Raw genomic sequence first — 27,031 nt, forward strand, 5'->3', positions numbered from 1 at the left:
GCAGTGTTTGTGGGCACTGGGTTGTGGGAACATTCACTACATTTAATGCACAATCGACATGAGTCGATTTTATGTGTGCGAGCCCTGGAATGTGGCGGGCTGTGCTTGTGTGTAGGAATGAGCACTGGGCTGTGGGCATTTTTACTACACTCATAACACCATCGGCCGTGGCCGGAATACCAGAAAATACACTCTTTATGAGATATATATGGGCCGCCATAAAAACAGCGTTTGTGTGCAGGCAAACGGGCTGTGGTACCGGCTTATTTTCTGCAAAATACACTGGAACAGTCGCATTTTCTGGAACTGAACGAGCGAGAAGTTTTGGTGGAAGTCGTTTTCCTAGGCGGGCTAGGAAGACTTTGAGGCCTCGGGCTTTATCTCAACATTGAGTGCAACGCAGATGCAGCCTGTCCAGCGGCGGTGTAAGCGCGACTGTGCATGGCTGAAGTTGTGTGGCAAGTTTTGGCGAATAGCCAGATAGCGTCATCATGTCTTGTGACGGTGTTTGTTTGCAGGCGTGCATGTATTATAACAGGCTTGTTTACTGCAATATTGATATTTCCAGTCACCTGAACTCAGGAGGGGACTGAGAAATGTGTGAGAAATGGAGGTTGGTCCGGCCTCGGGAGGACTAAAAACACTCTCTTTCCTCCTTTCGCCGGTGAGTGACGCATGCGAACGGGGTGCGAGGGGCGGGGTAGCTTTCTTGTAACGTAAAGAAAGCTAGCCCTGTTGCAGGAACATCCATCCAGAGAGCGTCATCATGTCTTGTGACGGCATTTGATTGCAGGCGTGCATGTATTATAACAGGCTCGTTCACTGCAATATTGATATTTTCAGTCGCCTGAACTTAGGAGGGGACTGAGAAATGTGTCAGGAAGCGCAGATGACATGGCGGCCCCCGTCGCTAAATGTGGGGCTTGACACGAGCCACAGAAGATACGAGGCATCTTAAAATCTTAAAAAAGACGCTCGGCTCTTTTAGAATGAGGGTGTGAGTCGCAGAGGCGAACACACACTAGCAGAGAAAAGGATATACACACCGGATAGCGTAGCAGGAACGGCGACTGAAGGCGGCGAGTTGTCGGCCAGCGGCTTCAGATGTCACTAACAGTTTGGTATGTTTCCTTTGTGTTCCAATCTAAATGTAGATGAAAAGTAGATGATATGAGTTTCATTTTTAGGTGAACTATTCGTTTAAGGGATAGTTAACCCAGAAATGACTCTCCATCATGCTGTTCCAAATCATAAGACTTTCATTCATCTTCAGAAAACAAATGAAGATCTTTTTGATAAAATCTGAGCGATTTCTGTCCCTCCGTTAACAGCTCTGCAACTTCCACTTTGGTTCATAAAAGTTCATAAAGAGACTGTAAAACTAACCCATATGAATTGAGCGGTTCAGTCCAAATTTCCTAAAGAAACATGATCGCTTTATATGATGAACAGACTGAATTAAGACTTTTATTCACATATAAACATTCATCAACTCACACATCAGTTATGGTAAATGGAAGCTTAAGCATGTTCGCTTGACGTGAGAGAACCAATGAGGTTCATTCTCATGTGTTACCCAGTACGTTTGAGCTTCTGCAAGAACCAATGAGGTTCATTCTTGTGTTACGCAGCACGTTTGAGCTTCTGCAAGAACCAATGAGGTTCATTCTTGTGTTACGCAGCACGTTTGAGCTTCTGCAAGAACCAGTGAGGTTCATTCTCGTGTTACGCAGCACGTTTGAGCTTCTGCAATAACCAATGAGGTTCATTCTCGTGTGTTACACAGTACGTTTGAGCTACTGCAAGAACCAATGAGGTTCATTCTCATGTTACGCAGCACGTTTGAGCTTCTGCAAGAACCAATGAGGTTCATTCTCGTGTTATGCAGCATGTTTGAGCTTCTACAAGAACCAATGAGGTTCATTCTCGTGTGTTACACAGTACGTTTGAGCTTCTGCAAGAACCAATGAGGTTCATTCTCGTGTTACGCACCACGTTTGAGCTTCTGCAAGAACCAATGAGGTTCATTCTCGTGTGTTACACAGTACGTTTGAGCTTCAGCAACCAATGAGGTTCATTCTCGTGTGTTACGCAGTACGTTTGACCTTCTGCAAGAACCAATGAGGTTCATTCTCATGTTATGCAGCATGTTTGAGCTTCTACAAGAACCAATGAGGTTCATTCTCGTGTGTTACACAGCACGTTTGAGCTTCTGCAAGAATCAATGAGGTTCATTCTCGTGTTACGCACCACGTTTGAGCTTCTGCAAGAACCAATGAGGTTCATTCTCGTGTGTTACACAGTACGTTTGAGCTTCAGCAACCAATGAGGTTCATTCTCGTGTGTTACGCAGTACGTTTGACCTTCTGCAAGAACCAATGAGGTTCATTCTCGTGTTATGCAGCATGTTTGAGCTTCTACAAGAACCAATGAGGTTCATTCTCGTGTGTTACACAGTACGTTTGAGCTTCTGCAAGAACCAATGAGGTTCATTCTCGTGTTATGCAGCATGTTTGAGCTTCTGCAAGAACCAATGAGGTTCATTCTCGTGTGTTACACAGTACGTTTGAGCTTCTGCAAGAACCAATTAGGTTCATTCTCGTGTTACGCAGCACGTTTGAGCTTCTGCAAGAACCAATGAGGTTCATTCTCGTGTTACGCAGCACGTTTGAGCTTCTACAAGAACCAATGAGGTTCATTCTCGTGTGTTACACAGTACGTTTGACCTTCTGCAAGAACCAATTAGGTTCATTCTCGTGTTACGCAACACGTTTGAGCTTCTGCAAGAACCAATGAGGTTCATTCTCATGTTACGCAGCACGTTTGAGCTTCTGCAAGAACCAATGAGGTTCATTCTCATGTTATGCAGCACGTTTGAGCTTCAGCAACCAATGAAGTTCATTCTCGTGTGTTACGCAGTACGTTTGAGCTTCTGCAAGAACCAATGAGGTTCATTCTCGTGTTATGCAGCATGTTTGAGCTTCCGCAAGAACCAATGTCCCACTTTATATTAAGTGGCTTTAAGTAATATGTACTTATTGTGTTCATGTTGTGTTGTAAAACAATTTTGCAGCTATTGAGTTGTGATACAGGTAAGGTTAGGGACAGGTGTGGTGGAATGGGTAGGTTTAAGGGTGGGTTAAGGTGTAAGAGAAGGGTCTACCGTGTAATTACAGTACATAAATTAATTACCGCTGTAATGACATGCAGGTATTTTCAAAATATAAGTACAATGTAAAAACATGTATGTACACAATAAGTCCATTGTATCAAACTATTAATTTCAATTTAAGTACATAGTACTTAAAGCCACCTAATATAAAGTGGGACCCCAATGAGGTTAATTCTCGTGTAACACAGCACTTTTGAGCTTCCGAAAGAACCAATGAGCTTCATTTTCATGTTACGCAGCACGTTTTTTTAATCTCTTTTAATGAGGCAAAAAAAAAACGTTTATTCAAAAATTTATTTCATAAATTAAAGTCTTTTGGGTTTGGAGTGACATGAGGGTGAGTAATTTTTGGGTGAACTAACCCTTTAACCTTTTATCAATAATTAAAATAGATAAATTATGTAAATTTATGATTAATCTCTTTACAAGTCATTTTGTTTTATTTGCTTAGGGTTATTGTGCTAAAATATGAAATATCAACTAGATTTCAAAGTCTTCACTTGCAACAATTTGATATTTTCATTCCACAAGATTGTATGCAAATTGATCACAAATTACAAATCAATCAATAAATGATAAATTATGTATTATTCAAATTAAAAGTCAAGTCAAGTCACCTTCATTTATATAGCGCTTTTAACAATACAGAATGTTTCAAAGGACCTTTACAGTTATAATAGGAAATTAAAGTAACAGAGATTGTTTTGGCTTTACAACAGCTCTAGAATTAAATCATTGTCCAGCTAAATTTAGTTTTGATTAATTCACTTCCGTTGCAAAGATCATTAGTTATTGTGGCGAGGGGGGCGTGGTTTTGCTGAGTCTGTAGCGGGAGAGGGAGGACGGAGCGGAGCGGAGCGTAAGTAGGTCAAGTGCAGATGATGAACACCTGTGTCTGATTTCAGTAATTGGCGTGGAGAGACCGGATATAAGCCGGAGAGTGACAGAGAGAGAGAGAGAGAGACGAGCTGGGACCTCGTGTGACGCTGATCCTGCAAGAGACGACTAAAAGAGAATTCTGAGTTATTGTTTTGTATTGCTGTGCATGTGCATGGTGAACGCGCTCTGTGCGCATATTTCTGTTACTACGAAAAGAGTAAATAAAACGTGTGTCCCAGCTCCAGCCGACCCCTGTCTTCTTCCTTCCTTACTATTGACGAACTGAACCTTATCACAGTGGTGCCGAAACCCGGGAAGGAAGAAGATCGCCGCCGCCATGCAGTCCCCGTCAGGTACACCATTTGCGGACATCATCCAGTCGCTCGCCGGTCTTCATCAGGAGCAACACCAACATCTGCTGGCGATCAAGGAGGAGCAGGACAAATGCTTCGAAGCGCTCCTCCGATCCCAGCATGAAGACCGCGAGCTGTTCCGGAGCTGGGTAGACCGGGAGGCTCGGGCCATCCCCAAGGACAGTACATCTCCTCTGCCGCTCAACAAGATGGGGCCTCATGATGATCCGGAGGCCTTCTTGGATCTATTTGAGAAGTCGGCAGAGGACCGGGGATGGCCCACCGGAGACTGGCCAATGCGGCTGATCCCCCTGCTGTCAGGAGAAGCGTAGGTAGCCGCACACCAACTGCCAGTCCAAAACCTCCTGGTCTACCAGGACCTCAAGCATGCCATCCTGCAGCGGGTCGGTCGGACGCCGGAGCAGCATCGCCAGCGGTTCAGGACCCTGACACTGGAAGAGTCCGGCCGACCCTTCGTGATGGCACAGCAGCTCCGGGACTCCTGCCGCAAATGGTTGATGGCCGACAGTAGCGACGTCGAGGATGTGATCGATCGTGTGGTACTGGAGCAGTTCGTGGCCAGGCTGCCAAGAAAAACTGCGCAGTGGGTCCAGTGCCACCGCCCGACGTCGCTGAACCAGGCCATCCAGCTGGCGGAGGACCAGATGGTGGCGTGCCCAGGGGTCGGCGACCCTCTACCATCTGCCTCTCTCTCTCTCTCTCTCTCTCCCTCTCCCCTCTCTCTCTCCAAACCCGTTCCCCTTCCCAGGACCCGTGGAGGACTCCCGCCGAAACCAGCGCCCCGGTGGAGAGCTGGTTATCCGACGGAGCCATCAGCGATCCCCAGAGTTCCTCCCAGGGGAGGGAGTTCGACCACGGGATTCTTCACCCCGGCCCCTCCATCACCGCTCTCTCCACGCCAATCGCTTGACCCGCTTCCTGCCGCCAGGGCGGCGGTAAAGTCTGGGCCGGCCTGTTGGCGCTGCGGGGACCCAGGACATTTTATTGATCGATGTCCAGTGATGGAGGTGGGGACATTGATCCGGGTCCCCGACGCGCCACAGGCTGCCCTCGATCAAGCTGGCCTATACCAAATACCAGTGAGTATCAAGGGGGGTACATATCAGGCTCTGGTGGATTCAGGATGTAACCAATCCTCCATACATCAAAGCCTGATTCAACCTAGGGCATTGGATAATAGCCGCGTGGTTAAGGTTCGGTGTGTGCACGGGGAAGTGGTGAGTTATCCTATTTTGCCTGTGGATATTCAATTCAGGGGAGAAAAGCATAGAATAGAGGTGGCAGTTAATCCGCACCTCCGGCATCCGATAATTTTGGGTACTAATTGGCCCTCGTTTAATAAATTATTGGGATATTTATGTTCGTATGCCGCTTGGGAGAAAAGAGAGAAGGGTAGTATAGCGGTTGCACAGTTGGGGGAGGCTAAACCGGAACCTCCGGAGCCTGTTTCAGGGGAACAGAGTGCTCTGGAGCGAAACATCCTCCCTGAGCGTGATGATTTTCCCCTGGAACAGTCACGGGATGAAACGCTGAAAAATGCCTTTGATCAGGTTCGCTCTATCGACGGTCAGCTTCTTCATCCTGAACAACCGCTCTCCTATCCTTATTTTTCAATTTTAAAAGATAAGTTGTATCGGGTGACCCAAGACGCCCAGACAAAGCAAGATACAACCCAGTTATTAATACCGAGAAGCCGTCGGGAAATGCTTTTCCAGGCGGCTCATTGTAATCCAATGGCCGGGCATTTAGGACAAACGGCTACACTAAACCGTCTCATGGCCCGGTTCTTTTGGCCGGGCATTCACGAGAACGTGCGCAGGTGGTGCGCGTCTTGTCGTGAATGTCAGTTGGTGAATCCCCCGGCCACCCCAAAAGCACCATTGTGGCCCTTACCATTAATGCAGGTCCCCTTCGAACGAATTGGTATGGACCTCATCGGGCCATTAGAACGGTCAGCACGGGGACACCGCTTTGCATTAGTTCTGGTGGATTATGCAACGCGGTATCCTGAGGCAGTGCCTCTCCGCACTATTTCTGCTAAGAGTGTGGCGAGTGCACTGTTTCAATTAATCTCCCGGGTGGGGATTCCGAAAGAAATCCTCACCGATCAGGGCACGGCGTTTATGTCACGTACTATTCGCGAGCTGTACGAATTATTGGGCATTAAATCAATTCGAACAAGTGTCTATCACCCACAGACAGACGGGCTGGTCGAACGGTTTAATCGCACGTTGAAATCCATGATTCGTAAGTTCGTACAGGAGGACGCCAAAAATTGGGATAAGTGGTTAGAACCCCTCTTGTTCGCTGTACGGGAGGTCCCGCAAGCCTCCACAGGGTTTTCCCCCTTCAAGCTTCTCTATGGACGTCAGCCCCGTGGGGTGTTAGATGTCCTTAGAGAAACTTGGGAGGACGGACCTTCTAATAGCAAAAATGAAATTCAATATGTCATGGACCTGAGAACAAAACTCCACACTTTGGGGCGGCTATCAATGGAGAATTTGTTACAGGCACAAGACAAGCAGAGTCGGTTGTACAACAGGGGGGCTAGACTACGTCAATTCGCACCGGGGGATAAAGTACTTGTATTACTCCCTACTTCTAGTTCAAAGTTACTCGCAAAGTGGCAAGGACCCTTTGAGGTTACACGGCGAGTTGGTGATCTCAACTATGAGGTAGTTCGAACGGATAGGGGTGGTGCACATCAAATATATCACCTCAACCTGCTTAAAAAATGGTCGGAGGCGGAGTCAGTGATGCTGGCGACGGTAGTGAGTGGGGAGGAGGATCTCGGTCCAGAAGTGAGTTCAAAATCTCAATCCCTCGCTCTGGCCCCTGGAGGAGACCACCTCTCACCCTCGCAGCTCACTGATATAAAATCTATACAAGCAGATTTTGCTGATGTGTTTTCACCCCTGCCTGGCCGAACGAATCTCATTCAGCACCACGTTGAGACTGAGCCGGGCGTGGTTGTTCGCAGCCGGCCGTATAGATTACCAGAACACAAGAAAAAAGTAGTTCAGAGTGAATTAGAAGCGATGTTAGAAATGGGAGTAATAGAAGAATCCAACAGTGACTGGGCGAGCCCGATTGTTTTAGGGCCTAAAACGGACGGCTCAGTACGGTTCTGTGTGGATTACAGAAAGGTGAATGCTGTGTCGAAATTCGACGCATATCCAATGCCTAGGGTTGACGAATTGCTTGATCGACTCGGCACTGCTCGTTTTTATTCGACACTGGACCTAACTAAGGGTTATTGGCAGATCCCCTTGTCTCCCATGACCAAAGAAAAAACAGCTTTCACAACGCCGTTCGGATTACACCAATTTGTTACCCTTCCGTTCGGGTTGTTCGGGGCTCCGGCCACCTTTCAGCGTCTGATGGACAGAATTCTCCGGCCGCATGCTGCATATGCCGCTGCATACCTAGATGATATCATCATCTATAGTGGTGATTGGCAGCGACATATGCAGCATTTGCGAGCTGTCCTGAAGACGCTGAGAAGGGCTGGGCTCACGGCCAATCCGAAGAAGTGTGCAATTGGGCGGGTGGAAGTAAAATATCTGGGTTTCCACTTGGGTCATGGTCAGGTGCGTCCACAAATTGACAAGACGGCAGCAGTTGCGACCTGTCCGAGACCCAAGACCAAAAAGGAGGTTAGACAGTTCCTGGGGCTGGCAGGTTATTATAGGAGGTTTGTACCTAATTTTTCGGACACTGCCAGCCCGCTGACTGATTTAACTAAAAAGGAAGCACCAGATAGGGTCCAGTGGACGGAGCAGTGTCAGCAGGCTTTCACCCAGATAAAGGCTGCTCTGTGTGGCGGTCCGCTCTTAAATGCTCCTGACTTTTCTCTCCCCTTTATTCTACAGACAGACGCGTCGGACAGGGGGTTGGGCGCTGTCCTGTCCCAGGAGGTGGAGGGTGAAGAGCGGCCGGTGCTGTACATCAGTCGAAAGCTCTCTAAGAGAGAGACGATGTACAGCACCATAGAGAAGGAGTGTTTGGCCATCAGATGGGCCGTTCTCACCCTTCGCTATTACCTCCTGGGGCGGGAGTTCACCCTCTGTTCGGACCACGCTCCCCTGCAGTGGCTCCACCGCATGAAGGATACCAACGCGCGGATCACTCGTTGGTATCTAGCTTTACAGCCTTTTAAGTTCCAGGTGATCCACAGGCCGGGTGTACAGATGGCTGTGGCTGACTTTCTCTCCAGGAGGAGGGGGGGGGAGGCTGCAGACCGGATGGCTCCCCGGCCTGAGTCGGGCGGTGGGGGTATGTGGCGAGGGGGGCGTGGTTTTGCTGAGTCTGTAGCGGGAGAGAGAGGACGGAGCGGAGCGGAGCGTAAGTAGGTCAAGTGCAGATGATGAACACCTGTGTCTGATTTCAGTAATTGGCGTGGAGAGACCGGATATAAGCCGGAGAGTGACAGAGAGAGAGAGAGAGAGACGAGCTGGGACCTCGTGTGACGCTGATCCTGCAAGAGACGACTAAAAGAGAATTCTGAGTTATTGTTTTGTATTGCTGTGCATGTGCATGGTGAACGCGCTCTGTGCGCATATTTCTGTTACTACGAAAAGAGTAAATAAAACGTGTGTCCCAGCTCCAGACGACCCCTGTCTTCTTCCTTCCTTACTATTGACGAACTGAACCTTATCACAGTTATTAACTTAGGGGTCGCTTACACGACACCGTTCTAACAGAAAACCCTTATAGTGCCTGGTGGCTCGAGTATGCAAACCAAGGTTCCAAGGTGCAAGCCTTAAAAAAAAAAAAAAGAATTATCTTTGCGCAAGCTTTAAGAACAAAACCTGTGAAAACCATGACAGCGTGCACATGCGTATTACGTGTTTAGTCTATAGTTTTGCATGTTTGAATATGTGCACAGGCGTGTAGTCTTTCTTTACAAATTGACCTCAACAAATTACTTGTCTGGCCTTAAAAATGTATAATACAGAATTATTTATCGCTTCCGTATAGCCATGTGAACTGGAACTACACTGAACAAAATTATAAACGCAACACTTTTGTTTTTGCCCCCATTTTTCATAAGCTGAACTCAAAGATCTAAGACTTTTTCTATGTACACAAAAGGCCTATTTCTCTCAAATATTGTTCACAAATCTGTCTAAATCTGTGTTAGTGAGCACTTCTCCTTTGCCGAGATAATCCATCCAACTCACAGGTGTGACAAGTCTGTGTCACAGACTTGAGACATATGTCTTTACAAAGCTTGAAGTCTCTATTTTTAAATGATGTAAATTATATCAAAAACAAATATTCTCTGTTTAAGTAATCCGAATGAAAGCAACAACATGTACAGTTTCTTCAGCCCGTGCTCATTACCTCTAATGTGACCACACCCATGCGCGCAAGAGCTGTTCACATGCAAATAGTCCACGTGAAGGAACGCAGACATGTTAACGCCCCATCACCTCAAAACAAACCATTAGACTTAATCAGTCCTCTGATTTTCATCGAGTTTGGAAGACACGTTGTGTTTGTGCTGTGCTGTTTACCTTGGATTTACCTCAGAAGAATTAGAAGAATGCGATTTGAAGATGAGAAAGATTTTTAAGAAGGTAAGAAATTTCCACTCATAATATTAAGCATGCTATTGTTGCATAAACTTTACATTGTAGCTACTACTTAAACTGGTGCCAGACCAGTAAAATGTATGTATATTTAATATAGGCTATATAGATAGAAACATGTTGAAATATGAACTATAGATAAGTAGGCAACCTTTCAATGCTAAATTTATATACATGTACACCATGAGGATGTTTTTATGTTCGATAATAAAACACAACATGAAATAAAATTTCATAACGTCACTTTGTTCACTTTGTTTCTGTGTTGTTGTTTTATTTATTTTTACAGGGAACAGATGCCACTGATGAGTCCTGCTGACTTAAACATTCACATGAGTCTCTGTACATGACCATGGTAAAATGAAAAATCAAAAACCATGGAAATTACAGATATTTACTATGTTTCAGGAATGGCACAAAGTTATGTGACTGTTCAAGTCTCTGTCAAGTCTCTGTCTTTAGATCAGTGTGTTCAATAATGTGCTATTTTTGTCCTTTGTTGTGTATCTTTGGATTATGTTGTGTTGTAAATAAATCCAAACAATCAAAAAGCCAATCTTTTTTAAATCTCCTCATCTTTTGTGCAAGGTTCCTCAGAATGATAGGGCCTGATAGCACCTGATAAGGGCCTGATAGCACCTGATAGAGCCATTATGGGAAGGTCTTTGCCTTTCTCAGGTGTGAAACACATCAGTATTCATAAATGACTCACGCCTCCTCGCATAAAGCTTTCTTACACAAAACGTGTTACAAATTTGAAATCAATATATTGTTTTATCGGAATGAGTATGCAGGATGATTTTCACATAGTTTTTAAGCAAACATTCTAGGCTATGTGATACAATTTTCAAAAGTCTTGTGAAGAAATAATCATTATGGGTTTCATGACCTTATTTCAGTGACAATTTTTTTTTTTTCACAAACCACGCATAAACGCCATTATCTCAAAACTACAAACTTTTACATACAACCTGCTGACATATTATTGTAGCAGAGTTTGTGCTGAATACAGTGTTATACGACTTTAGTCATGAAAATGTCACAAGTAACAGAAATAAGCACAAATATCAGAGCATGTCAGAACACCTCCAGGGCCCAGAAAACACCTCAGACCCCAGAGGGTAAAGAGCATATGACGTAATTTAGATATATTTTTAAGATGGAAGAATGTGGTTTTACAGATACTAGACACGTGACTTTCAAATGAAAGATTTCAAAAGTCATTCACTTCCAACAATGGTGGATTTAAAGAAGTCATTATGCTATTTTAAAAGTTCCTAATTTTGTTTTGGAGGTCTCCTACAACAGGTTTACATTAATCAAAATGTACATTAACTCATAGGATGAATCAGTCTTAGGCCAGATGGCCCATCTGCGCCTGTCGGAAGCTACACGTCCATGACCATAAGTCAAGTCAAGTCAAGTCAAGTTTATTTATATAGCGCTTTTCACAATACAGATTGTATCAAAGCAGCTTCACAGTATTAAATTAAAACAATACATCAATGTTTGTTTCTAGTGGAAAACGTCCACGTTTGGTAATGCTGATCAATAGTATTGTTGATTGATTAATTAAATATCCCCAACTGAGCAAGCCAAAGGCAACAGTGGCAAGGAACCGAAAAACTCCATCAGGTGGCCTAATGGAGAAAAAAAAAAAACCTTGGGAGAACCCAGGCTCAGTCGGGGGCCAGTTCTCCTCTGGCGTAACTGACATAACTGAATGTCAGCTCAGTCTGGAGGCTTCCTAAAGCTCAGCGATTGTACACACTGTAAAGACAGTAACAATGACAGTAACTGCACTCTTACCTGAGCTGTGAGATGTAGGGCAGACACTGGAGGAATCCCCTCACTTCACTCTCTTCATCTGTCCAGTCTATCAGCTCTACTGGTTTCTTCTCTGTTTGGAGTTTCAGCACTTCTAGGAGGATGGAGCTCTTTCTCTCTGAAAGGTTTATTCTCCAGACTGCAGGAGCTGACTGATAAACTGGATGAAACACTGGAAGGACATCCCTGCCTGTTTGAAACTCATAGTCCTTCACATGTGAGTAAAGATCCAGCAGAAAATCCCAATTCCCATAGTACATGTATGAGAATAATGTCTCCATAGATAGTTCTATAATTTCCTTTGGTAAACTAGGCACTTGAAAAGACTGATTCAATGCCAGTAACCTTTTTTTCATTTCTGTCTCATTGGAAGACCCCTTCTGTTGAGGAGAAAATCTGTAGAAAAAGTAAATACACACTGTCACTTATGAACATTTTTCCTGCAGGCGAGGCTATATTTTAGCAGTCATATATAGGAGTTAAAAATTCACACAACAATGTCTGCTCTCGCGTCAATACAACATGCATGTGTCATGGTTAGGGTGACCAGATTTCCCGTGGTGGATAACGGGACGAAATGGACAGGCACCCCCCCCTCCCACGCACACATAAAATTATCTATCACAACTGCACTGAAACATTGTGTAGCACACTGTAGCTTCATCCATTAGAGGTGGGTAATATGACCAACAACTTTTCATGATAACGATATCATATAGATATTTATTTTAAAAATAAAGAAGCCAATTACAAACAATAGGACAAATATGATAGATACAAATTAAATAAATGACACTTTTTAGGTACAGTAAGTTTTTTTGCCATGTATACATTTATTTAACATCTTCCGTTGCTGTCACTTTAAGACTGCATGCTTGGATCTCCCATACTGACACATATTCAGTTTTCACTAAGCTGTTTACATTCACTTAAGCCATATAACCGACTGTATTTACATGAGATACTCCACATGTTGGCTATTTTGACAACTGTGTCTGAAGACGGCGAACTATCTATAATATCTGACGTTCAACTGAAAAAAATCAAACAGAGATTTGATGAACAGATACAAATAAAAATAAAAACTCTCACCTGAGCTGTGAGATGTAGGGCAGACACTGGAGGAATCCCCTCACTTCACTCTCTTCATCTGTCCAGTCTATCAGCTCTACTGGTTTCTTCTCTGTTTGGAGTTTCAGCACTTCTAGGAGGATGGAGCTCTTTCTCTCTGAGAGCTTTATTCTCCAGACTGCAGGAGCTGACTGATAAACTGGCTGTAATGCTGGAAGGACACTCCTGCCTGTTTGAGTCTCATAGTCCTTCACATGTGACCACAGATCCAGCAGGAGATCACATCTCTCATAATTCACAGATGACAGCAGTTTCTTCACAGTTTCTTCTGTTGTCTCTTTCTGGTGAACAGCAGCTTGCAGACACAAATCCAGTATGAATAATCTTTTTCTTTTCTTCCATGATTCAGATGTTTTATCCTGCGGTTCAACAAATCTAAATAAACAATGAACAAGATTCAGTTTTTGTATTTCAAATTTGTATATTTATGGATAATGTTTTCAAAACACTCAGGTGCAATATTGGAGGCTCTGATACTTTTTCCTATGAAATGACCTTAGCCAATCATAACAGTGGCCGTTTACTGACAAGCCTTAGGAGATGTAGCACTTAAACCAAGTGTTTATAACAAAAGGTCAAAATGAGGGTTGAAAATAATCTTTTTGAATATATGACTGTATTTAAAATAGAGTGAAAATATTAAAATAATTACAAACATGTCAAGACCCCTTAAATCTATGTTCAATTGCACGGTCATGAAAAAAAATGCTTGATTTCATTACTTTTCTGTTCTCAGTGTGTTTTGGCTCAATATTAATGTAAATGCAGTCAGTTTCATCTCAAGTGAATGTAAACAGTAGGAACTAAAAAAAATGAATAGGTATCAAAACAACAGATCTGTCTTACAGTCTTGCAGCTAAAATCTTCAGCTACATTAAAACAATAGAAATTAAGCTTACATCACTAATGGATCTGACATAAATGTATTTCTAATTAATCTAAATTAACAATATTATTTATTAATGCGTTTAAATGACAATATTAAAATAAACTGAATCAAACTATGAGTGTAATTTTCCTGATGAGACTCTCACCTGAGCTGTGAGATGTAGGGCAGACACTGGAGGAATCCCCTCACTTCACTCTCTTCATCTGTCCAGTCTATCAGCTCTACTGGTTTCTTCTCTGTTTGGAGTTTCAGCACTTCTAGGAGGATGGAGCTCTTTCTTACTGAGAGGTTTATTCTCCAGACTATAGAGAATATGGGAAATAATTTGTAAGTTAAGAAAACATAGAAGAAAAGGTTATATGAAAAGTATCTGTTTAAAATGTTTCACATGTATCTCACCATCTACTGGTACTGGTGTTTCACTAGGTTTGCTGGTGACGTCCTCATAGACAGCAGAGACTCTGACTCTACAGCAGGTGCTGTAAGGAACAGTTAAAGTACATTCACACTGAGGTCCTTGTGTTAGTACTGATGACCAGCCCTCCAGTCCTGCTTCTTTATACTCAACCATATACCGCAGCACTGGACAATCTTCATCAGTTTCAGCCCTCAACCATGTGACTCTGAGAGTGTCTCTGTCCAGCTTATTCACTAAGGGTTGCCCAGGTGTTGCTGCAACCACTGTCTGAAAGTTCATAATTCTACTAAAGTTCATACAGTCCTGCTCAATAAACATACACCTAAGCTGATATTGATGGCCAGACTTTAGATCTGATATCATACAGGGTTCTCTGGTAATTGTGGAATCAAAAACCATCTCTTTCCAAGTGTTGTTGTTGCTTCCATCATGACCCAAAGCCCTGTACTCCACTATATATCTCTCAATGTTTTTGGTTTGCGGTTGATTCAGTTTCAGGGACACACTGGTGTGTTTTATGTGAGCTATTTGGGTGAGATCTGGTTTTACTCCAAGCTTCACATTTCTGCTCACAATCCTTCCATCACGATAAAACCGGACAGCACATTCTGGAAACCCATCACCAGGTATCAATGCAGCAATGAACTTGGTTTGATCTGCATCTTCATTTGCAGCAATAAACAGTTGTACTTTAATAAGCACTTTATCATTGATTCTAACAGGCCTAAACAGGAGTGAATCATTTTGTATAATGTGATCAGATTCAAAGTGCTGCCTCAGAGCAGTGAGGAATGAATCTTCAACATCTGGTGAGAAAAGAGTAAGACACATCACTCTGGTTATCTGTGAGTCACTGATGACCTGCTGTAACTCTGCCTGTGATTTCACAACAGTGATGTCTGCAGCTCTGCAGTCACTCAGAATCTTCAGTTCAGTTTCTTTATTCTCTAGCCACTGGTTTGTCTTCTCTGCACTGAATGGTGATTGACTGTGCCTTTCTAGGAGATCCTGTAAACTCCTTTCTCTTTTCCCTTCTTTAATGTGAACAATGTCTGTGATTCCTTTCTGAAATGTTGTCTGGTATTCCTGCAGAAGCTCTGAAAACTCTATTAGATTATCTTCCAGAGTCGGAAACCACATAATCACCTTTACATTGATGTAGTCTGTTATCATGTCCTGACAGATCCTGATCTGTTTTCTCAGATGTTCCAGAATGTTCTCAGCTTGTTGCATCAAGTTTCCACTGACTCCACTCAGAGCAGCACACACTGAGCTCTTGACCAGTTTCTTCAGAGGATACAGCCAGACCTTCAGAGGAACTGCTCTCTCACCTTTGGATCCAAGCAGTGTCGGCAGAGAACCGTAGATCTCCACAGCCTTATCAAAAGACACTGGACTCTTCCAATCACCCACATCAATGTAGAGACTACAAGCAAGTAATGAGCTTTTAGCTTTTTCACTTGTACTGAAGTTTGAAATAATATGGTTTGAGCAAAATGTTGACGTCATCTTTTTTAAAACATCAACAATTTCTGCATTTTTCTCATGGTTTGAGCTGTCACTATCAAAAACAAAAAAAGCTTGACCTCCAAAGAACACAGCGGTGACCATGTGTGTTGCTGTGGTTTGACCAACCACTTTAGGAGGCGCTGCTTCCTGTAACAGTCTTTGGCTGATCATGTCCAGTCTGGTGGTGGTTCTGTAGTGTAGTGTCGCTCTTTCCTGATAATGAGATTGTTCTGGGTGGTTTAGAAACGCTGCAGCCCCATTCATTTTTATTTGTCCACTCTGGGTGCCAACTTGTAACACTGGGGACATTTCAAGCACTCTGAATCTTTCGTGAAGGGAGTCATTTTCCAACACCTTCACATATGTTTGTGGCCGAGGCAAAGATACTTTCATACGGGCTAACGTATCTTCATCCCACATAAAGGTACCTGCAAACAGATCAGAATGCAAATTGTACACATTATTTCTTTGTACAAGTGTTTTCTTGCCTTTTCTGAAATATTTATATAATTTATTTACAGGTCAGCACTAATTGTGAAATTGACAGCCATGTTTAAAAATATTTCTGTAAGCTCTTAAAATGCCTCAATTTAAATGACACGAGAGTTGGAAAAAAACCTGTAATCATAACATTTTGTTTTCTGCCCCAGTTTATTTGTTTATTTATAATATTGCTTCAACAAAAACCTCACCTTGGCAGAAAGAATTGCTGCGACTGTCGTACAACATTCCAAGACTCAAAGGACGACCTAGAGCAGCCATCTCAATCACATCTGAGGGAAAATCTGAAAATCATACAAACAGAAAGACAAACGCGTTTAAACAGCTGAGACAGATATACTTAACGTAAACTTAATGTATACTGTAATGTAACTTCGTCCCACAGAAAAATATCTGCAAACACATTGATGTGCTACGTATGATTTTACTGAACAAATATTTGCTTATTTTTGCAAGGCTATTTATTTTGATCCTGTCACAAAGAAATGTATTAGGGCATTACTGATAAAATACATTAATAACATGATATTCTGATCAGTAATTAACAAAGTGATTCTGTGACAGAAATAGTGCATTTAAATCAATACAGACACTGTATTTACCCACCGTTACAGTGCACTTCAAATCTTTTACACAAACGTTTTGTCTGTGCATCTCTGGCTTTCAAGGTCTGAGAAAACAAACATCAAATTAAAATCTTTTGAAAATTTAAAAGAACATTAAAATATTAACTCCAAAAGGTGAGTTGGCTAAAAGGCATCCGATGTTACCGCTTTCAGTTCAGTCACTCTTGCAGTCAGTTCTCTGATTTCGTTTTGGGATTTTCTCTCTTCTTTGTGTGGTAAATGACTAGCCTAAGCAAAAGAAACATTAGTAGTCTAATCCAAGGACATTATATTAATTGTTAAATGAACTTAAGTTTTAGATGAGGAAAAAACAGATTTATAAATGCCAGTTCAGGGGCCTGTGCAGTAGATGGAACAATTTCATTAAATGAGTGATTAAAAAGAGTCAACTATTAACATTGCTGCATTTTCTAGTGACAGATGGACCAAAAGATAGACAAATAGACAGACAAATATCCAATCACCTCCACCAGGCTGTGTCTCTGCAGTCCTGGTACTGTGTAGTGTTGTCTGAGGTGCGTCTCACAGTAAGACACAGTGCAGGTCAAACAGGATTTAACAGCTTTGAGCTTCTTCTCAGTGCAGATATCACAGGGCACATCTTCAGGTCCAGCGTAACAGTGAGCAGGAAGAGCAGGACTAAATCCTGCCTTCTGGAGTTCCTCAATCAGTTTAGACAAAGCAACATTTACACTCAACACAGGACGACTTCTGAACCTCTTTCTGCACTGAGGACAAGCGTAACCTCCAGCTTGAGTTGGTTTGCTCCAGTAGATCTCAATGCAGTGTTTGCAGTAACTGTGTCCACAGGGGATGGAAACTGGATCCTTATAGACCTCTGAGCACACTGAGCATTTGTAGTGATCCTCTGTTAGCAGAGTGGCTGGAAGTGTGCTGTGAAATTGATGTGAAAATTATTTAATTAATAAAGCTAACCAGGGTTTGAAATTAACACCCGCCAAATGCGCGTAAAAATCAACTGTGGCAGGTAATGCTGTCAAACCATTGTATTGATCTGTCCGCCTAAAATACATTTTGGTGAAAAGGATGAGGATGAAAGAGGAAGAGAGGAGATGGCTGGATGACAGGATTTTGTTTAAATAAGAAATTAATGTATGAAATCCAAATTTTATATACACACAGTAATGTATGTATTACTGTGTATATATATATATATATATATATATATATAAGCTGTGACATAGTTAATCTAGTGAAATTCCCCTACACGTGAGCTGCATTGCATTTGAATCAAATTGTGGTGATAGCATAAAGAAATCTAAAGTTACAGGATTTGGAACCAAGGTAGCATTTTTGTTTAGCTCTTGACATCCGAAAGGTATTTTTAAATGGTTCCTCCATGAGGAATATCTCATGATCGACGTAATTGATTATGATGATTTTGGACTAATTTCAATCGGGAGCATCTACTGTAAGTAATGATGTGCCATTTCCTACGATCTGTGCATGTTTCATGAAGCTACAAGTTAAAACACCACGTGAAAGCTACATTTGATTTTACTTAGCTGCATGTCCACCTATGGAGTTGTATGTGTCTTAACTCCGTTAGGAATATCTCATGATCAATGCATTTTTGGGTGGGTGTACCACCGGTGGTACAATTCGGGTTTAGGGGGTTAAACATTTAAGAACAATAGTTATTTTTAGTCACGGATGGCGGTCTCTGGGTTCTGCCAATCTCATGTTAATCTTGAGTACCTATAGAGTATATTGCATCCTTCATATCTCCGAAGAGTCTTTAGTTTCATCAGATTTATAAAAGACAGAAACAGCTGTACCGCTTCTTTCGGTAACAGTCGAGCTCCTGGAGGCTACCGTGCAGCGCTGCCGACGACTTCCGTAAAAAGCATTAGACATCCCCTTGTGAAAAAAAAAACTTTTGGAAAAATACATTTATACATCAGTAAGGAGGTAAAAGTATAAATACACATTTAATTTTGGCCTTTTTTTTTTTTTCATTTGTGTATATTTATTTATTTAATTAATGTATGCATGTATGTTTTTTTCTATTACATTTCTTTGTATAATTATTTATGTATTTTTTTATTTATTTATTATTTCGGCAGCTTTGGCATTCCATAGAAACTCTCTGTGTGGAAGAGCAGAGATTTACATCTTTGTATTGTCCCCTCCAAGCATCTTATTGAACTGTCCCAACCCTCCATATCTGTTAGGAGGTGAGCGTCTGTGGTTGACTACTAAAAACAAAGAGAATTTGCATATGAACAATTCAGACTAAATCTTTATACTACTCATTAATATAATTAGAAAATAAATAAAGCATTAATGTCCTTTAAATGCCACACTTGTATTATAATAATAATTAAATGTTCCATCATTTCAATGACTGAGTTCAAATACCAACAAGCGTGCATACAGTGTTTGTGTCCAGACAAAGTAATACTGACAACAGAGAGTATAATGGGGATAAAAAAGAAGGCTGTCTATGAAGTAAATGTATCTAATTAGTGGAATATAGAAACGCCTAAATAGCTGTGGTGCGAGAGCTGATAAGAGAAAAACGCGCAGTGGATTGAGCTGATAAGAGAAAAACGCGCAGTGGATTGAGCACGCACGTGTCTCTAGACGCACGAGCTGGTCGAGCGCATCCCTTTTTCACAGACGTCAGTGGAAAGTTTGTAGTTCAGTCGGATGTTAATGGCAAAGAAAGTAAAATGAGGTATGTAGCTTATTATATACGTTAAATGACGAGAGAGAGAGAGAGAGAGAGAGAGAGAGAGAGCGCTTCTGCTGCTTGCTCTTGATTGCTGATCGTTCACTAAGCACACGTGTCATTTGGATTAAAACTAAATCGTATAAGTAAAACATGAACTGTTACCTGATTTGTGTATGTTTGCAGGTCAAGAAGTTTCATGAATGCAATCATCCAAAGAGTGCCCCAAAAACCATCTTCTCAGACAGCGCGTGTGTTACATGTATGGTCTGTCTCCCTTGTTTCATAGTGTTTTTAGTTTAGTCCTGTGACCCAGTTTTCCCTTGTCTGTATAATTAGTCATCTCCTTCAATTGTGTCCTGTTAATTGTCTAATTTAGTTCCTTTTGTTTGCTCTGTGTATTTATACCCTGTGTTCTCCCTCAGTCTTTGTCCATTCTTGTTAATGTTAAGTGTGGTTTTCTCCTGGTTCCTGAGTTTTGTCATTAAAGACCATTATTATCATCCTCCTTCGTCTTCGTGCTATTTCCCTTACCACGTTACGCAACAGCATGAATACTGAATTGAATTCTCTTTCACATCTTGCGCTTGTACAGACTAATTCACACAAAATTATGTAAAAATGTACGTCTTGGCGAGTATCCTAGTAAACAAAGTCGGTTATATCTCAATTGAACGTAGACAGTATTCAAATGGCATCCATGCGTTCGGTCTTAAAGGGGCAGCAGTCTATTAAACTTGCTGCTGTTTTAATGTTAATCAAACAAAGGATAAATAAATTACTCACTATTCCTGACTAAATAGGCTACCTTTTGTAACTTTACAAAAATATCCATCTATATTTAATTTATACAGTAATGAATAGGCAGTGTTATTTCACATTTGATTACTTTATTAAAATTTCTGTACCTGAACACTACTGTTAGATCTAACCGAAAAACTCTAAAAACACTGTTTATTTCATTTGTAGCCTTTCTTTGTTCTATTGTATTTATTTGTGCTATTTGTAATTTGATTATTTGCTCTTATTTTATTACTGACTGCTTACTTGTCTTTAATAATGTTTTGAATACACATTAATTAGGCTGTAAGTTTTTGTTGTATCAAAATTGGAATAAAGAATTGATATTTCACTGGTGTCTAAACATTTGAACCACTGACCCAATCTTTAGCACTGAGCCCTTCTGGAGCTGCTCTAAATATGTGCTGTTCTATTAAATGAAAGATAAAATATGATAGAGCAATAGAATTAACAGTGAAAGTAACAGAAGCTCATACAATGCATTTTAGCAGGCTTAATTAAGCATGAAAATAACTGAAGGAAATATATATATTTGATGAACAAATTAAGCCAACTAATATGATTTATATTCTTTTGGTTTCTTTACCCAATACATTTAAAAATTACAAATGCAATGAAAATACAGGTATTGGTACTGGTACATTGGTACAGCTAGCGCAAAAATGAAAGTATTGGTATCAGACTCGTTCTGGAAAAAGTGGTATCGGTGCATCCTGTCAAAATGTCATTTAAAGTTAGATTTTTGTGATAAAATTTACATAATTTGAAAGCAGATATTTTGTTTCTTATGTCAAGTAACAAAGCACAAAGCTCTTTGATTATTGGATGGGAGGTGCGCTACAAATAATGTTTGGTTTGTTACTGTCTAAATCTAAATACCTTTCTTCACTCCGGAAGCTTGGTGTTCCATCTTTAAACATTATCGGTCGATCCAGTGACTGCTCACTTTTCAAAGATATAGAAGAAGATGCTGGAGATGTTGCTTCATCTGGCCTTAGCCTTTGGGGGGAAAGAAAGAACTGATGCTTAAATATTGTACAAGATAAGGGACATGCAAACAGCATATAATGATGACATTTCTATGTTCTATAAGTAATGTGTTCAATGTTTTATTTTTCTGAGTACATTTATACCAAAATGTGTAAATTGTGTATCCTCCAGAATTTTTACAACCAAATTTTAAATGCTCACACCTTTTATTCCTAAGCAAACTCTCTGCTCCATTTTTGAACATTATCGGGCGATCCAGTGACTGCTCACTTTGTAGAGATGTACATGAAGGGGCTGGAGATGTTGTTTTATCTGGTTTCATTCTTGGGGAGAAAGAATGAACTGATGTTAAAATACTGTACAAGAGGCATGCAAACTGCATATAACGATCATAACCTTCCCCTGATTCCAATAATGTGTTCCATGTTTTTATAATTGATTTTCTTTCTATGAGTACATTTATAACTACACATGTAACTTGTGCAACCCACCAGAAATTTCAACCCAGTCATACCTTTTACTCGTAAGCAAACTCTCTGCTCCATCTTTGAACATTATCGGTCGATCCAGTGACTGCTCACTTTGTAGAGATGAGCATGAAGGTGCAGGAGATGCTACTGGACTCTGTCTCAACCTTTGTAGGGGAAAAAAGACATGAGAACCACAACCTACTCCTGACTCTTTAAAATTTTCTTCATTTAATTTATTTATGGTACTCTTATTTTAAATCAATATGAGTTTCAATACGAGTATGATACCTAGAAAGCCGAGTGGCCAATGGCCAAAACAATGCATTTTAAAATACTGAAATTCAGTGAGAACAAAGATGATGTCGTCTTGAGTTTTATGTAGAGTTTTGTTTAATCTTGATTTCTCAAAATGGTGCACTTGTTTTCCTGGGCACATCAGAGTGAACCGCTGCATTATGCAGTGTCATGAAAGCACAGTTGTGCACAGAAGACCAACTTCTAAGGTCAAGTTATTCATTAAAATATAAGTTACAATACATTTTGATTTTAATTATATGGGATCATTCTGTGATACTTTTACATCCTTATTAAACCCTGAATGTGGTCAATTTTAACTGAAATTATATGGAAAATCATGAGTCATTTTTAAGTTTGTCCTTTTGTGGTCAGAAAAAGAAAGAAAGGCAGAATATGGCATTAAAACAACACCAGGGTGAGTAAATTATGACTGAATTTAAATTTTTGGGTGAACTATACCTTTAACCTTTAATGTTGTGAGTGATCTGAACCATTTATTTCCATAATTTCATACAATTTATGAAGTATACATCCTATTCAGAAATAGTATGGGTGTTTTGGCAGTATTTTATTTTATTTCAACCTCTAATAAACATAAAAAGAGCACATATGTGCGTTATAGCTCGCTGCCGCATCACAAGTCGAGAATCCATATTTTTCTTTATATTCAAAACATTATCAGACCTTTTTTTCTCATAAAATTTAATGGTGTTATCTTTTGAACTCTTGGCATGAAAACAAACTGAGGTTTCTACCGATCTTATTTCTATTTCAAAATAAAGGCCTAAACACGCCTAATGAATATGAAATATTCTTGTTGCAGATTGATAAACTACTGCTCCTCTGTAATTTATTTTATAAAACAGCCACCAAATATGAAAACTAGAGATTGTAAGCTTTCAAATGATATACAGTATAGTTTGTCAATATTACTTTAGGTTTTTACTAAGATATTATTGTTCTAAATATATATGGGCAACCGTCCCACCTGTGGGACGGTGACACTTAAGGGGTTAAGTAAGGTGTAACAAGCTGTCATAACTGGTGAGAATATTGCTTCTGAATAAATTATATTTACACAACAACAAAAAAATGTCTCTGAAGATTTTTATCTATAATACAAGCAATTTTTTACACATAACTGTTATATGAAATATGAGCACTTTTGAAATATGAAATATGAGGACTCGAAACGTTTGCCCATCAAATTAGCGCACCAGGACAATCTGTTGAGTAAAACAGTATTTCTGTCATGACAACTCTCGGAGTGGTAATAGTTATGACAATGTTGTATGTTTGGTCTTGGTGGAATAGATCTGCTACGCTGCTGCTGCTGCTGCTGCTGCTGCTGCTGCTGCTGAGCAAGTACGGGACTTGCTACTGCCAATACATACACGACACGCTGCTGTGAGCAAGTAAGACATGATGCTGCTGTACAATATAGCGTACATGAATTGCCCGTAGCAGATCTATACAGGTGGAGCTGGGGAAGGTGGAGGGTTTCTGAGCGCGCTGCACTGCTAAGGCAAATGCTACCCAAGTATTTGAAGGTTGAGCAGCGAGCTCATTGGCTACTGATACAGCATGAACCAATCAGCAGTGCCCTACAGATAACGATGTGATTATGAACAGGTGAGTAAAAAGATCTATTAGCCTGCAACATCTAGAGTTTCATGCTAGAACTTTGTATATATGTATAATACAGACCCGAAACTCTTATTCCTCATACCTTTCATTGTTTTGAGATCCATCTTTGAACATTATTGGTCGATCCAGTGACTGGTCACTTTGTAGAGATGTGCAAGAGGGTGCTGGAGACGTTCCTTTATCTGGTCTCAACCTTGGGCACAAGGAGTAAAAACAATTTCTTACATTCTTACTGAAACAAAAACTTACATTCCAAAACAATTAACCTACAAACTACCCAGAAAAACAAATAACCAACAATTTGCAACATAAAATGAAATTTGTATTGCCAACTTTAAAGGGATAGTTCACCCACAATGAAATTGAAGTCATTATTTACCCTGGTGTTGGTCTAATGTATTGTGCCCTTCTTTCTTTTTCAGACCACAAAATGGGAAATGTAAAAAAAATGTCCATATAATGGCACAGCAACCAGTATCAAGCTTTTAAAAAAAAGATCCAAAAGTATTACAGAACAGTCCCATGCAACATGTGTCATATATTCTAAGTAATGAAGGTGTACGATAGGGTTTAGTGAAAAACAAACTGAAATGTAAAGTATTATTTAGGGATGCACCGATCCCACTTTTTCGATAACGAGTCCGATACTGATACTTTTATTTTTAGCACTTGCCGATACTGAGTACCGATACCTGTATTTTCATTGCATTTTTTAAATATTGGGCAGAGAAACCAAAAGAATATGAATCAAACAAACTGGCTTAGCAAATAGACATTTCCTTCAGTTATTTTCATGCCTTCCCTTATGAAAAATAAGTATACTTTAAGTTAATTTTATTAAATATACTTTATGAAGTAAGTATATTAATATCAGTCTATTTGAAGTAAACTTGTAAGCGGGATCTAGGCATGGGCAGGGGTAGGCTGAGCCAACCCAAACGTCTGCCTTGCCCACCCATATAGAATTTAGGTACAGATAGCGTTAATCTGTTTTCTATGATTTGTGCATTGATTAAAAAAATGTGGGTTGTGTGTTGAGAAGTTTAATGAAGGGCTGTAGAATACCCAACCAATCAAAAATGATAATAAAAAAAAATAACAGCAGAAAATTACAATAGTCTAGGCCTGTTATTCAGTCGGAAAAGGGTGGCTTGCCTGCTTCAGGTTGGTGGAGAGTTCCTGCCTCAAGTTGAGGAGTTCAAGTATATGGGGGTCTTGTTCACGAGTGAGGGAAGGATGGAATGGGAGATTGACAGACGGATTGGTGCAGCTTCTGCAGTTCCTATTCTCACCTTTGGTCATGAGCTGTGGGTCATGACCAAAAGGACAAGATCCCGGATACAGGTGGCCGAAAGGAGCTTTCTCCGCAGGGTGGCTGGGCGCTCCCTTAGAGATAAGGTGAGGAGCTCGGTCACTCGGGAGGAGCTCAGAGTAGAGCCGCTGCTCCTCCACATCGAAAGGGGCAAGCTGAGGTGGCTCGGGCATCTGTTCCGGATCCCTCCTGGACGCCTTCCCGGGGAGGTGTTCCAGGCACATTATACATTCACGGGATTCAGTGTGTAGGGGAAAAGCAGAGTAACTTATTTTAACTTGAGCGCCACATTTTTAGAACACCACGTCATGCAAAAGACGTTCACGTTCATTGTCTCACTGTCTCGCATGCCGGGCAGCTTCCAGATGGGATTGCTGGTCTTTCTCATGACATACCTAGCATTTCATTCGGGGCTCCAGGGGAGGATTAGATGTCAATCGCTGCATCGGAGAGAGAGCTGTTACGCTCTGGAAATGAAGATGATGCTGAGCTTCCCACTGTAATGGTGTGTGTGCTCATGCTGAATCAGATTCAGACTTGACAGATATGCTTTCCCGGGTTACTTTAGGGGCGCAGTGTGACGTGTAATCGCCTTGTCCCGCCCCCGTGCCTTCCCGGATGTGTGTGAAGAACTTTTGCAGTATGGAAGCATTTTGGCGACAATATGGCAAGCCAAACATGCCAAATCTGCAGGTAAAGTTTTTCCTCTCTCACTACCGTTAATGGTGGGGCGGAAGTGCTACTGCAGACCGCCTCTTCCCTGCATGTGATGGCCACCCTGCAAAAAAAAAGGAAGGCCAAAACACTCCTAATGTAGAGTAGTTTTGAGTCGGGGTTGAGTTGCGCAAGGTGACAGACCGTGTTTATAGTCACAGTGCTGGCCCTAGGCCAGACAATGTCCACCCTGGTGGTCCAGAAGCGCCCCTTGGCTAAACCTTGCAGAGGTGCGAGACATCGCCAAAGTTCGCTTTCTCGATGCTCCCATCTCACGAGGCGGCCTTTTCGGCGACACTGTTGGAGACTGTGCCCAGCTGTGCTCAGATCAGAAACAGGCTGAGGTAACCAAAAGCTTGCCCTAAGGTGCTCCCTGAGTCACTCGTGGGCTGCCTACGGGCAGTCTGTTTGTCGCCAAGGGTGTCAGTACCCTGCAAAAAAAACTCTGCCACAGCCAGCTCTACTGTGACGTTGAGCCTTCGCAGGAAGACGGCGCCACAGAGTTGCCGATAGGTGGAGTCCGATAGGTGGAGTCAGGTAAGTGTTGCACCTCACACTCAGACCCCACTTCGGGCCGCTTGCCGTCCTAGTCGGGTCCCTGCCCTCCACCTCGCTGCACCACTGCGGGTACCTCTGTGGTCCCGTTGGTCCCCCTGGCTCGATGCCTGGGAGCCTGGCTAGCGCTTCCCAGCCTGTCCAGATGGCTTATCCGTACCATCAGATTTGGCTATGCGATTCAGTTCACCCGCCGTCCCCCGGCCTTCAGGGGCATCCAGTTCACCTCATGTACTGGCGGACAGTGCTCCTGTGCTTCGGGCGGAAATCGCAGTCCTACTGGTGAAGGACACGATAGAGCCGGTCCCTCCAGCAGACATGAAGACCGGCTTCTAGAGCCCGTACTTCATTGTACCCAAGAAAGGCAGTGGGTTACGGCCAATCTTGGATCTGCGAATCTTGATCGGTCCATTTTCAGGCTGCCGTTCAAGATGCTAACGCAAAAACGCATCTTCAGGTGCATCCGTCCCCAAGATTTGTTTGCAGCGATCAACCTGAAGGACATGTACTTTCATGTCTCGATTCTCCCTCGACACAGACCTTTTCTACGCTTTGCGTTCGAGGGACAGGCATATCAGTACAAGGTACAGCCCTTCGGGCTGGCCCTGTCGCCCCATGTCTTCACGAAGG

The 27,031-nt window shown here is 41.9% G+C and overlaps 1 protein-coding gene across 1 annotated transcript in view; it reads right to left on the reverse strand.

Annotated features, from left to right (window-relative positions):
- The window catches only part of LOC311091490 (uncharacterized protein), a 300,883-nt gene that overhangs the window by 60,142 nt on the left and 213,710 nt on the right, over positions 1 to 27,031 (reverse strand). Inside the window, exon 27 of the mRNA XM_084127442.1 lies at positions 11,829 to 12,242. Within this exon, the coding sequence (XP_083983568.1) occupies positions 11,829 to 12,242 (414 nt within the window). The remainder of the gene's footprint in view (positions 1 to 11,828; positions 12,243 to 27,031) is intronic.

The sequence above is a fragment of the Abramis brama genome (genome assembly GCF_963993115.1).
Source record: "Abramis brama genome assembly, chromosome: 10".
NCBI classification, from domain to species: domain Eukaryota; kingdom Metazoa; phylum Chordata; class Actinopteri; order Cypriniformes; family Leuciscidae; genus Abramis; species Abramis brama.